Genomic DNA, 14,198 nt, shown 5'->3' with positions numbered 1-14,198 from the left:
ATCGGTTAGGTCGATCAAGGCGCCTGGCCCTAATTTTCCTGGTAGATGGTACAATATGGCTGATAACCATCATCATCATAGCAACAGGGGGCTGAGCTTCATCAGCCCCACCCTTCATGTGTAAAGAAAAGATTCAATTGCCCCTGGACTAGCAGCAGGATGCTGGGCTCCTCTCCTCCACACTCCTTAATGTCCTATGTGGACTATCATAGCAACTGGAGGCTGCCTTCCACTCATTTCTCACTAACAAGTATTCCTGCATTCTTTATTACTTCATCACACAAGTGGGGACAATGCTATGGTAGCCCAGGAAGGCTGGGAAGAATGGAATGAACAGGTGGGGTTGTTGCAGGAGCACCCCCTGTGAATAGCATACAGCTCATAATCTATGCAGGATCTGACACAGAGCAGCTGTGCTCTCTGGTTCTCTGATACAGTGGTTCTCTAGTACACTTGCCCATATTCTAGGCAGGACTGATTCTATTTTTAGATACCAAAAAGGAGGGATTGACTCAGGGAGTCATTCCCAATTTTACTTTAAGCCCCTGGCTATGAGCAGCCAGGGGCACTTATGACAGCAGCAAATGGAACAGTGCAAAGGACTGGTAGCCATGCCCATCTTATTACCAATTTATGGTATGGTAGATGGTACAATATGGCTGATAACCATCTCTGCTATCATGCAAAAGCAAAAGCATGCAGCTGTGTGCCACTGCTGAATCGCCTCTGTGAGCGGCATCTAGTACACATACGGTGACAGTCACAAAAGGCGAAACAGGCTCCATGATTGCCATGCTATGGCATCTTCCAGGGCAATCCAGGGAAAAAAAGGCATGAAATGCTTGTCTGCCGTTGCTTTCCCAGCGGAAGGAGTGACTGACGACATTTACCCAGAACCACCCGCGACAATGATTTTTGCCGCATCAGGCACTGGGATCTCAACCCGGAAATTCAAAGGGGGGGGGGGCTGCGGGAACTATGGGATAGCTACGGAATAGCTACCCACAGTGCAATGCTCCAGAAATCGACGCTAGCCTCGGACCGTGGACGCACACCACCGATTTAATGTGTTTAGTGTGGCCGCGCACACTCGATTTTATACAATCTGTTTTGTTAAACCGGTTTATGTAAATTCGGAATAATCCCGTAGTGTAGACGTACCCTGAGCCTAAGCCATGCAGGCTGCTCATCACATCCTCTAAATTCTAAGTAAGTTCTGCCCCAATCAAACAAAGTATTAATATAAAAGCATTTGAAGCTGCAGCCACCAAGAAAATGAGTCCTGCAAGAATGTCAATAAAACCATGCGAAGAAAATCCAGAAATCAATTTCAGAAGGCCTAAACCAATAGTGAATATATTTTGAGAACAGGTAAATGCCAGGGGCCAGACTCCCTCTCCATTCAACATAGCTGGAATCACTGATAGAAATAAGCATAACACACCTTTTAGGATGGTGATTTAATTGTTGAGGAATGTCTAGCTTTGAATTAGAATAATTCTTGAGAGATTTTTGTCTAGGGTGTCTCTGATCTTAAAGGCACTGACCAAGAGCCCATTAAAATCAATGGAACCAGATTAACTTCTATGGCTTCAGATCAGCCCTTTAATAATTACAATTTTTTAACAATTTCTGTAATATAGGTAAGAAAAAGCCCTAAGATTTTTAAAACTGAAAGTTTTAACAAATATTACATTTCATATATCTCAGAGTTTGAACAGTGAAAATTAACTAGAATTTCACTTGTATCGTCTCATCCAGATACTGAAAATATTAATTGGCCTTCCATTAACATAAGGGTTTGGGGATGGCAGTAATGCAAAAGGAATGGTTAAATAACCTTTCCACTGGAATTTCTGTGCGTCATGAAAACACTTCTATTATATGATGTTTGTTATTTTACAACACCTAGTTTGGGTTGGATTTAATCTGACAGCAGTCCAAAAATCAAATACAGAATTTTTTTTTAAAATGTATAAAACAAATGGAAATTATTGGTCATTATGTAGTGTTTATCGGCACTACATTTTTTACAATCCACTGTACATACTGTTCTGACGACTAGCTAAGTGGACAATGAATAACTATTATTCAGCAATAGCTAATATTAAATACAAAACACAGCTATGGTTCCTGCCCTGCAAAAAAATTATGTATGCAAATATTTTTACTCATATGTGTAAGTATTTGCTGGATTTGGAGCTATACTGGTTAGTCCATTTCTTCAATCACATTATCATGAGATCTACTAAACTAAATCCAATTTGATTGGTTGCCTGGATCACTTTAGGCTGAAAACAAGCTCAAGACTCTTTATGGTGTGCAGTTAGAATGGACTGCTTTGGCAAATTGTTCAGCTAGCCTGTTAAATCCACAGTGCAACCAATGAAATTCTAAGTATGGGTAATAAAAGTTTTCTTTTAGCAGGCTTTCTGGAGTCCTCCAGGAAATAATACACAGATCTGCTACTGGCTTTACTATAAACCCGTTTTCAAGTCTAGAAGCTATGGCTGTAAAAGTGTGCTCCTGGCTAATATTTGCCATTCCAGATCTCAGCCTGGAAATAAACTGAGTGGGGGCAGTAGGGGGTAGAAAGAGTGTTAGTTTTAAAAATACTGATTTGTAGGTCATTGGCTTGTACATTTCAATGGGAAAGTAATAAACTTTTTAAAAGAACTATATACAATATGTGAATTCATTAATACATGTATTATACCAGTTTTATAACACCTCCGCCCTCACTGTGCCTGAATTAAAGCATATTTAAACGATACATATTTTCACCTGAAATCTGCTGTGCCTTCACCTGGCAAAGACCACTCTGTCATTTTGAACATCAGTTCTCTCAGAGTTTCTCCCGTCAACTCAGCACACTGTAGTCACTGCAATAAGTCGACCTAAGCTAAGTCGACTCCAGCTAAGTCATTCATGTAGCTGGAGTTGTGTAACTTAGGGCAACTTACCCCCATAGTGTAGACCTGCCCTTAGTGTCAGATGTGGGACTAGCAGAGTTTTGTCAGGATTTAGTCTCAGATTTTGAGAAATGTGATCTTAAATTTAAAAATTGTAAGATTTTTTTTGTAACAAATCATTGTGTTCATAACTAGCATTTTTTATTTATGGGAGAAGAATACCTGTGAGCCACACTGACCTTTGCCATTTAACAGTGATTTGAAAACACATCTATACAAGCTTCACATATCTATCATACCTCACTAAATCCACCACACATTCTAATACACTGGGCTTCCTAGCAACTCTTCCTTTACACAATTTATTTTTCCATTTACTGAAAACACTAACAAGAATGACTCATTCTATAGAATATAGTCCTTCACACACACAAACTGTCCAAGGTTGAATTCAATTACAGCTTCAAGTGATGTAAAACTGAATATTTATTCACACTGCTGTGTATCCAGCTCTTAGCATTTTCCCATTTTTGATGATTTCTTCAAATATTTTAAATATTCAAATATTAGAAACTTAATACCCTTAAATAGTGTTATACAAATAGGTAATGCAGTTAAAAAGTAACAACTAGAACCTAGTTGGTTACTAGCAGCCTGTGAGCTTTGGCTATGTGATGACCAGGAAGTAGGAAGAACAGATTCAGCCATTTAACACAAGAGCTAGAAAAACAAAACTATAAAACTGAAAATTAATTTGCATTCCCTCAGCTTTTTCCAGACATAGACCAAAACAAATCTTGATTTCAATGCAAAGTGAAAAATTTATACAGTCAAGTGTTTTTTGGGGGGGAGGGGGAGCTTCTGGGAGGGATTAAACCCAGTTAGTCCACTATTTCTGTAAAATCAAACACTACTCCATGAATTGCTTCATCAACTAGCTATGCTCATATCAAACAATCCAGTCTATTTTCCCATCAATGCATGTATATAAATTCCACTGTCATCAATGGAAGCTAAGCACAGAGATCAAAAGGGAGACTAGGATCTCCTCTCCTCAATCTTTTTTTTTTAATTATAAATTAGACATGCATAAAAAATAAATCAAAGTGACTGAAGAGTCCATCCAAGAAACTATTGTGTAATTTCACTGATCAGAATGAATTAGCCAAATTGCCACAAAATCAAATAAGATACGCAAATAATTTTAGGAAGTTCAGCTTTATTCAGTACCTGCTCTCATTGGGTAATGGGTGGCCCAATCCTGCGCTCTCATAGGTTTTACAATGATTTTGTTCCACTGACTTCTCTGGAGTTACTTTGGATTAATACTGGTGGTATGAGTGATTTAGAATCAGGTCATTGGCCTCTCAGAGCCTACTTGAGATGGATGCACACAAAACAGGCAGACAAATCAAACACAGATGTTTACATAGTGAATGCCTTAAGGCAAATTACACACACTGTGAAAAACACTGCAGTAGTCTCAGGAAGTGAATTTCTAGAAAATATTTTTTTAAAAACCCAGTTTTCATTGTTAAGGGTCCTTTCAAACAACACATTTGTCATCAAACATTCTTCTAAAAAAGATGTAAGTAAACTGAAATAAATTAAAACTAAAAATGGGCAATTTAATAAAAAAAACTCCAATATTTTAATAAGTTTCTAATCAGGTGAAATGTGCCACTTTCTGCAAAGAATTCTATCATTTTAACCAAGAAAAGCAGCAAAATAGTTGAAATACTGAACAGATTAAAATTAATTGATATTATTTTGTTTTTGTTAAACAGTGACAAAATGTTTCAAGTAATGTTTAGCAACATTTGTTTTCAACAGCCATTTAGGATTTTAAAGTTAGAAATATTCCATATTTGTGTTGCTGTTCAGGGGTTTAAAATGGGCTATTATTGGACTTTGTCTCTCATTTCAAGCAGTATTGATTAAGTCTTTTTTTATTCTTACTCTAATTTAAAATACTTAAATTCAAAAAAGCTATTCTGATCAGATTACACAGGACTTTTCACAGTTTCAGATTATGTGCACAAGGCAAATATTTCTAGTACAGAAAGAGAAGGAAATAGTCCTTATGAAAAGGTAGTAGTTACAAATACTGAAACTCCATTTTTAGCACAATAAATCTGATTAGGATTCTTTTTAGAACAGTGCCAGTTGCAAATAATTATAACAGGTTTAATGTAGTTCAAAGCCAACTACAATAGATGAATGTCAGAGTGCAACAATATACAACCTTATAATAAGGGTTGGGTATACATTTCAAATAATTATACTAGAACCAACCTGGGAGATAATCCTTATTGATAAACTGCTTAAAGGGTTAAGAATTAATATTTCAATGCTGCTCCTACCTTTCTTCACAGCATCTGTTCTACGTCTTGCTGGCGATACTAGCTCCTTCACAATCTGTAACACTTGAATCATTGCTAGTTAGCAAGATCAAAGACGCCAGCTGCTTCTCTAGATTTCCAACAGGTTTCATCACTACAGATCATTACATGTCTGTCTTCAATGAGCTCAAACAAAACTGATGCAGGAGCAATTCTGTTACCTTTCAGGAAAAAAAATTTCTGTATGACAACTATACAGGCTGAGGAGAGGGATTTAAAGTGGCTTCTGCATATGGAGACAAAATCAGTCCCTCAAGGACTGCCGATTGTATTAGCATAAGGCGTTTTAAATTAGTTACATATTAAAGTAAGCATGAACCTTTTCAAGTAATAAAGTTTAAAGAAAATGTTTCTCCAAAAAATTAACTGAAGGGAAAAAAAGCTAAAATTCCTTGAAATCAAAGTTGACAGATGCAACATAATCCCTCAGGCTCACCATCCAAAAAAGCATATTTCAATGCATGATTTTTTATGAAAATCATGTAAAGAAAAGTCTTGGTTCAAAGAAATCTGAAAATATAGTAAAGACGACAAATGAAATGTGCGTCAGATCTACTAATGAAACTAAAAATCTAGCTTACTAAACTCCAGGTTCCCAACAATGCCAAAACCATCAAGCACATTCTCAAGCACCTGCTAAAAAGACCCCTTTGGTTCCTTTCCCTACCCCCCTTCATATATATATATATATATATATATATATACACACACACACACACACACACATATATACACACACACACACACACCCCTACCTACCTCTCTGACATTATTATACAATATCTCTAGAATTCTTATACATTACACTGCACACTAGAAATCCTAGGCGTATTTCAAACATTCTTTTTTTTCCACCACCAGAGGCACAGAGAACAGAGTTTCAACTGAAGTATTATCATTGCTTCTGTCAGGTAATTTTAACAGCTGAATTGCAACAAATGCCCGATTAATTTTTAATACCGTTTTGCAAAATGTACACTGATCATTCAGAAATCTTTTCTGTCAAAGTAATCCACAAAGCTAACAAAAGGTGAAGGGAAAAATCATTTTTATAAAAGGCACTTAAATGATTGATAGTCAGCTCTTTCTATGTGAACGTTTTTAAAAACTGGAATCCTAGGAAGAATCATGTGGCCTGGAGTACACAAAGAGAACAGTTTAGGAAGCCAACTACATATTCCAGGAAAACCATAACATTAAAACAAACCACAGGGCACAACCAAGGCGCAGCAAGACCAATGCTCTGGCCTTTAGACCTTTTGTTCCTGAACACACTGCATGGCTCAAGTTTTGGAGGGGGAGGTAGGTCAGCTCTTTCCACTTTCCACACAGCGAGACACAAAATGCATGAGAAACTACATTTATCATGTTCAACTCATCTGCATTCTGCCCACTAATCCATCCTCATCATAAATTACAGCATTCCAAACAGCCATCAGACCTGGTTTAAACAAAGCAAAAACAAGAACTTCAGTCAGACAGCTTGTCAACTAAATACTTTCTTCCCCTCACACCATGAATAATCAAGTGCTGGATCAATAGGAAGTTTAGAAACCACTACTGTGCAATTTATTCCTGTAAGAAAAAAATGCTTTATGCGGTTAAAAGAACAGGAATTCCCCTTTCTCACCTTGATACATCCCCTAAGATTTCAGGCTTTAGAACAATGACTTTGCTGTGTAGAGAAAAGCCATTTTAGTTCTATTTAAAGGAATTTAAAACTTTGTTGTAATTTCTCTATCCCTAAGATGCCTGTACAGTTGGACATAGGATAGTAAGGCAGGAAATTAAAATGATAATTCCAACAGGAAGCAAAAATACAATTCTAGACTAATTACTAAGAAAGTTCATTTAAATTAAGCGACCTATTGAATTCATGTCTGTCTGCATGGTACAGAGGTTTTATTAGCACTTGTTTATACTGACCTCACCTCACAGGAGGCCGTTGTCTGGCTTTTTGGAAAAGGTGTGTGCCCCTTTAAGGGCTAGAGAGCCAGGCAGTTACTTTCCACTGCAACAACAAACCAGGTCAATAAGGGGACACTGACTCATTACCGCCCAGGTAACTGGGCGGGGGGGATTATCTAGAAGGGTTGCCAACCCTTCCAGTTTCTCTGGGAGTCTGCTGGAATTGGGCTCAATCTCCCAGAGGCTACTGAAACCAATCTGAGAAATTTTAGACTGCTAAAAGTCCAGTCAGCGGTGCAGCGGGGCTAAGGCAGGCTCCCTACCTGTCCTGGCTATGCACCACTCCCAGAAGCAGCCAGCATGTACAGCAGCGGCTCCTAGGAGGAGGCATGGCCAGAGGGGGTCTCTGTGTTGCCCCCATCCTGAGTGCTGACTCCACACCTCCCATTGGCCGGGAACGGGGAACCGTGGCCAATGGGAACTGCAGGGGTGGTGCTTGCAGGCAGGCATGGTACGCAGAGCCTCCTGGCCGCCCGTAAGCCTAGGAGCCTCTGCTTGACATGCCACTGCTTCCGGGAGCCACCTGAGGTAAGCACCGCCCAACCAGACCCTGCAACCCGAAACCTCTCCTGTATCCAACCCCCTTCCCCAAACCGCACCCCAACCCTCCTGCACCCACCACCCTGCCCCCTGTGATTAAACAGTTGGCAACCCTATTATCTAGGTACATGCCAGTGCAGGAAAAGCCCTCTTTTGCCAGCACCAGGATAGGCAGCACAATGACCTGCACAACTCATTTGCAGCTTCATCACTTGTCTGTAATGTGAGCATCCCAAACTCATGCTGATAATACCTTTATGCCACACTATTCCATTATGCATTCTCTATTTTATAAAGTCATGATATCATCATCGCACAAACTATTTAAGTAGACAAATTCTCAAAGGTGCAGTATGCTAGAACCTCAATATTTCCCAATTGATTACATTGCAAAGCCACAATGAAAAGTTTATTTCCAAGTTTATTGTTCACAGAACAGAATGCTATAAATTATTCTTACACTGCCCAAAAGATAAGGTCAAGACTCTTTATAGAAAAAGAAAAAAGGAATTTTCTCCAAAGAACTTACAACCTAAGTTTTAGATGGGATAACAAGGAAGGATAAAGAAAAAGGAGTGAGGTAGAATCAGGGTTCCAACATAAGGCTACACTGTTACCCAGTTAAGCATGGGCATATCTTGAGGATTCTGTTAAAATAACTTTTTAATTAAAGAGGACTATCTCACTTCCACAAAAGCAAGTTTTTGGAGTGTTTGAATAAGGAGAATATGGTGACCTTGCTAAAAGTGACTCAGAGAATAAGTGAAGAAGAGGCTTCGTTCACTCCATGCTTAGAACAATAACGGCTGTTGTGTTAGAGGTAGTTTCATGGGAGTTATATTCTCCATGTGCCATCAGGGCAAAAGGCTAGAGAATGTCCCCAAACCCTTCCATGCCTCTGGGGTAACACCCAGGAAAGGGTTATACAACTTTACTAAATGAGGAGTGATGCTGTTTCCTCTTCCTAGCAGAAGCAGTTTCTTCCGCCTGTTGGTAATAAGATGGAGAAATGCAGAATGACCAAGCTCTTAGTTGTCTGGCAGTTTTGCTGGGGCTACAAAGGGAATGTAAAAAGATACACAAGAGGGGAGGCAGGGAAGCCTTTAGAAAGACTGCTATCCCATTCCCATGTTCTTCAGTGAGCCTCTGCCTCAATGCTCCAGGAGGCAACGAGCCATGCCATGGAGTGAAATCATAGATCAGGGGTCGGCAGCCTTTCAGAAGTTGTGTGCCGAGTCTTCATTTATTCAATCTCATTTAAGGTTTCACGTGCCAGTAATACATTTTAATGTTTTTAGAAGGTCTCTTTCTATAAGTCTATAATATATAACTAAACTATTGTTATATGTAACGTAAATAAGGTTTTTTTAAATGTTTAAGAAGCTTCATTCAAAATTAAATAAAATGCAGATCCCCCTGGACTGGTGGCCAGGACCCAGGCAGTGTGACTGCTACTGAAAATCAGCTCGTGTGCCGAAGGCGGCACGCGTGCCATAGGTTGCCTATCCCTGTCATAGATAGTTGCTGCATGCTCCCAGTGTTGAAGCAAGGACTTCAGGATCAGGGAGCCTGGGGTCACTTGCACTGATCTCCTTTGGCATTCAATAACCTGCATTGTGTTTCCCCTTCCTACTCATTAGCAAAGTTCTACTATAGAAAGTAAAGAATTCTAAGTATTAACGTGGTCTTGGGAATCTAAACAGGTTCATCTGAACATCCTGTTTGCCAAAAGCATAAAAAGAGTGAAGAAACCAGCATGAGTTGGAAACAAAGACACATTATTATTCATGATAAACAATTTAATGAATAACTTAGGAATACTCACTCACACGTTGCAGTATTAGACACCAGTTTTACTGGCTGCTACTTCCCCCACCAAAAAAAAAAAATAGTGTTGCACAACTCCTGCTTCTAAAGAAACAGACAGGTTTCCCTGCGCTTCATGTCAGTCCTACTGATCTCCCCTCCAGCCCTTCTCCCGCTCCCTCCTCCACAAAAAAAATTAACGAACCAGTAGTCAACCTCTTTTTACTCTTGAATGGTTACAGAACAATCGTTTAAGTTTGTTTTTTCATCTTCAAATCATCTGCCACTGATAGTTTTCCTAGAAATACGTATTCAATATAGATGTGGCTTTTCAGGACATATAATCTTAAAACAAATAAAAAATGTTTACCTACAGTGATTCACCTACAGCTGGCCAAGAACAGCTTGCAGAAATTCTGAAAATTATAGAAGACTGATTCAGTACTGACACACAAGGGAAATTATGTGCATCTTACATGATTTCACTACATACAAATATTTAAAATTAAACAGATTCTGTTCAAAGAATCATTCTCAATTGTAAATTAGTGCTAATGCAATCAATAGAACTTGGTGTGGTAAGAAATCAGCACTAATACCTGCCAAGGGTAGTTGACTATCGAATATACACCTGTTAAAATAGAATATAGCAACTTCCACGTAACAATGAAGGCTTGAAGATTAAAGTGCGGGGTAGTAATGTTCTGAAACCAGTAGTTATATGCAGAAAGTTAACTGATGTTGGATTTTATGGATCACTATGATCAACTCTTAACAATCCTTCACAAACAGAAAGAATGATCTCCATTCTGATTAGTCAGCTCTCATCACTCAAGATCAAAAATGCCTCCATTAACGTAATTACAATTAGCTGTTCTTTGAAAACAGCTTTTTATGAAATGTACTGCCAGGAGGCAACACATTTACAGCACAAAGGGAGCCAAGAAACTATTCTTCAAACCTATAGCTCAACAGAAATCTGTCAGAAATGCTTGCAAAGTCAGCTTAAGTCCCAGCAATGTTTTCTCCCTATCTTTCCTTCCAACATTTAGTCTGGAAAGTTTTTAAATGCTCATGTCATTCTGTCTAGGTTTTTAAAAAGCCATCAAGCATCAGCCAGCATTACAGCTACCCAAAAAAGCACGAGTTTGTTGTGTCCCTCATTTAAAGAGAGGAAGATGTACATGCTACTAAAGAAAAAAAGTCTTAAGGGAATGCAAACAAGGAACAATAAAATGCCACACATTTTCTAGATGCAATTTTATCACAGCCACTCTGTTTCCAATTTTAAATAAAGCAAGTCTTCATAGGAATTGAGCTGCACTCTAACTCTACTAGGCAGCTCACTGATGAGCAAGCATCTTAGTTTTCAGAGATGAAAAACGTGGATTTTTATCTTTTTATTGGAGAATTTTTTTTTACACTGTTAAAATGAAATGCTGAACTTTAGTTTCCCTAGCCACAATATATATAGGTGTCAGTTGAACACATTTTACTGGTATTTTATATTATATATATATATAATTTTTAAGCTGACAGCAGGAACCCTGCCCATTCTCCTGATTATCTGATCTGGCCCCTGTCCTGATTAAATTGGATAACTGGGGTTCCACTGTATGTGTTTGTTTTTTCCACACAAAATGTAAAAACCTGAAGATTCTCTGTAAAAATGAATTCCACATTTTTCTGTTGCGAACAAATTTCAGCACACAGATTCATGCAGATATATCTATGCAGACTTCTCCACCAACATAATACAGATCTTAAAGTGGGAGTTGCATATGGCTTTGTTGCCACATATACAAGAACTCAAAACATGGTGTCCAAATATGTTCAAAATTAACCAGCAGTAGCATCCTGACAAAGCCAAAGATATAAAAAGAGCTACCAACCATAATGGACATGGAGACAGATAGATACCACACACAGCAATAGAGGGAATATACCTACTACAGATAACCTAGAGCAGTGGCTCTCCACACTGCTGTACCCCTTTTCAGGAGTCTAATTTGTCTTGCATACCCCCAATTTCACCTCACTTAAAAACTACTTGCACAATCAGGCATAAAAATGCAAAAGTGTCAAAGCACATTATTACCAAAAAAGTGCTTACTTTCTCATTTGTATCATATAATTACAAAATATTGTACTTACGTTCAGTGTATAGTATACAGAGCAGTATAAACAAGTCATTGTCTGTATGAAATTTTAGCTTGTACTGACTTCGCTAGATGCTTTTTATGTAACCTGTTGTAAAACTAGGCAAACATCTAGATGAGTTGATATACCCCTTGGAAAACCTCTGCTTACCCCCAGGGGTACGCATACCCCTGGTTGAGAATCACTGATCCAATCCTGTGCCATTTAAATCAGTAACAGATGGATCAAGCTTGTGTCTTGCCATTATATCTAAAGAAGCAGGTAAGTATGATCAAAAATAAAATGACATGGTACCAAAGAATGCCTTTAAGATTTGTTTCAGAGTGGTAGCCATGTTAGTCTGTATCAGCAAAAAGAATGCGGAGTACTTGTGACACCTTAGAGACTAACAAATTTATTTGGGCATAAGCTTTTGTGGGCTAAAACCCAGTTCATACAGTAGGAAGATATAGTATATACACAGAGAACATGAAAAAATGGGTGTTGCCATACAAACTCTAACAAGACTAATCTTTTAAGTCTGTAATTGAGTGACCAGGGATGAATGAGTATTCACCAGCAACCACAGAGCACACAACAAAAAAACACCAACTCAGGAACCCAACAACAAAGCCCATTGCCAACTCTGTCCGCATATCTATTCAAGGGACACCATCATAGGACCTAATCACATCCACACTATCAGAGGCTCGTTCACCTGCACATCCAGCAATGGGATATATGCCATCATGTGCCAGCAATGCCCCTCTGCCATGTACATTGGCCAAATCGGACAGTCTCTACGCAAAAGAATAAATGGACACAAATCAGACATTAAGAATTATAACGTTCAAAAACCAGTTGGAGAACACTTCAACCTCCCTGGTCACTCAATTACAGACCTAAAAGTCGCAATTCTCCAACCAAAAAAACTTCAAAAACAAACTCCAACGAGAAATTGCGGAACTGGAATTAATTTGCAAATTGGACACCATTACATTAGGCTAGAATAAAGACTGGGAGTGGATGGGTCATTACACAAAAGTAAAAACTATTTCCCCATGCTAATTTTTCGCCTACTGTTAGTGACGCCTTCTTGTCAACTGTTTGAAATGGGCCATCCTGATTATCACTACAAAAGTTTTTTTTCTCCTGCTGATAATAGCTCATCTTAATTGATTAGTCTCATTAGAGTTGGTATGGCAACACCCATTTTTTCACGTGTGTGTGTGTGTGTGTGTGTGTGTGTGTGTGTGTGTGTGTGTGTGTGTGTGTCTTCCACTGTATTTTCCACTGCATGCATCCGATGAAGTGGGTTTTAGTCCACTAAAGCTTATGCCCAAATAAATTTGTTAGTTTCTAAGGTGCCACAAGTACTCCTCGTTCTTTTTTTTAAGATATATACTACAGCAGGGGTAGACAACCTATGGCACGGGTGCTGAAGGCGGCACGCAAGCTGATTTTCAGTGGCACTCACACTGCCTGGGTCCTGGTCACTGGTCCGGAGGGCTCTGCATTTTATTTAATTTTAAATGAAGCTTCTTAAACATTTTAAAAACCTCATTTACTTTACATACAACAATAGTTTAGTTATATATTATAAACTTATAGAAAGAGACCTTCTAAGAACGTTAAAATGTATTACTGGCACGCAAAACCTTAAATTAGAGTGAATGAATGAAGACTCGGCACACCACTTCTGAAAGGTTGCCGACCCCTGTACTACAGTATTTGGTTAGTTCTGCAAATGTTGGTGCCAAGACTTATGTTTATATATTTGTCATCGAAGACTAGCCATTTGCATCTTTTTATTAGTAGTAGTTAAGGCTGGCTTCCTTCATGACTGAAATGAGCATTTGGTTCTAAAGCTACAATTTTAGAAAATTACACACAGCAGCATCTGTCCAACTCCACATGGGTTCTAACCAGTCCCAGCAAGAAATTGAAACAAAACTCTTAGCAGAAATAACTATTCTTCCACTCGCAGGCAAATTTTCACCCACGGACATTTTGGGCTTAAAACATTTCTGAATGTATAGGCATAAGTAAAAGATACTATTTTGGAACAGGTCCTTTTTAGATATGTGACATACAAACAGTGAGATATTGATGAGGCATCTGCATAGTAAACTGGGAAGAAAGATTAGACTCTTCACCAAAAATAGTAGTTCGGTATACTGTATCAGTATCTGAATTTTACCAAGTTAACAAATTATTAAAAACAAGTAAAGTATCGTTAGGGACTTTTGTTTCAAAATAGTCATCTCGGACTTCAGCTGTTGGATTTATCCTTCAAAAGTCTCAAAACACATAGGCCCTAAAGCACCTCTAAGATAGACTATACATCATTACGTAAGCTAACCTATTTTACAAATGTTGTTAATATTATCTACCCTTTCTCACTAATATTTTGAATTAATTCTTTAGTGTC

General features: G+C 38.5%; 1 protein-coding gene across 11 annotated transcripts in view; it reads right to left on the bottom strand.

Annotated features, from left to right (window-relative positions):
* Positions 1-14,198, bottom strand: part of USP6NL (USP6 N-terminal like) — a 211,738-nt gene that overhangs the window by 172,146 nt on the left and 25,394 nt on the right. For 2 of the 11 annotated variants that reach the window (XM_039519454.1, XM_039519464.1), the window contains exon 1: positions 5,276-5,475. The exons of 8 other annotated variants lie outside the window; for them this stretch is intronic. In XM_039519454.1, coding sequence (XP_039375388.1) covers positions 5,276-5,348 — 73 coding nt within the window. In that variant the 5' untranslated portion in view covers positions 5,349-5,475. Of the gene's footprint in view, positions 1-5,275; positions 5,476-10,002; positions 10,045-14,198 lie in introns of those variants that run through there. One more of the 11 variants, XM_039519465.1, reaches the window with a different exon arrangement.

This window comes from Mauremys reevesii, linkage group 1 (genome assembly GCF_016161935.1).
Source record: "Mauremys reevesii isolate NIE-2019 linkage group 1, ASM1616193v1, whole genome shotgun sequence".
In the NCBI taxonomy this organism is placed as follows: Eukaryota; Metazoa; Chordata; order Testudines; family Geoemydidae; genus Mauremys; species Mauremys reevesii.
The sequence above is the reverse complement of the archived record's forward strand: the minus strand, read 5'-3'. Positions and strand labels throughout refer to the sequence as shown.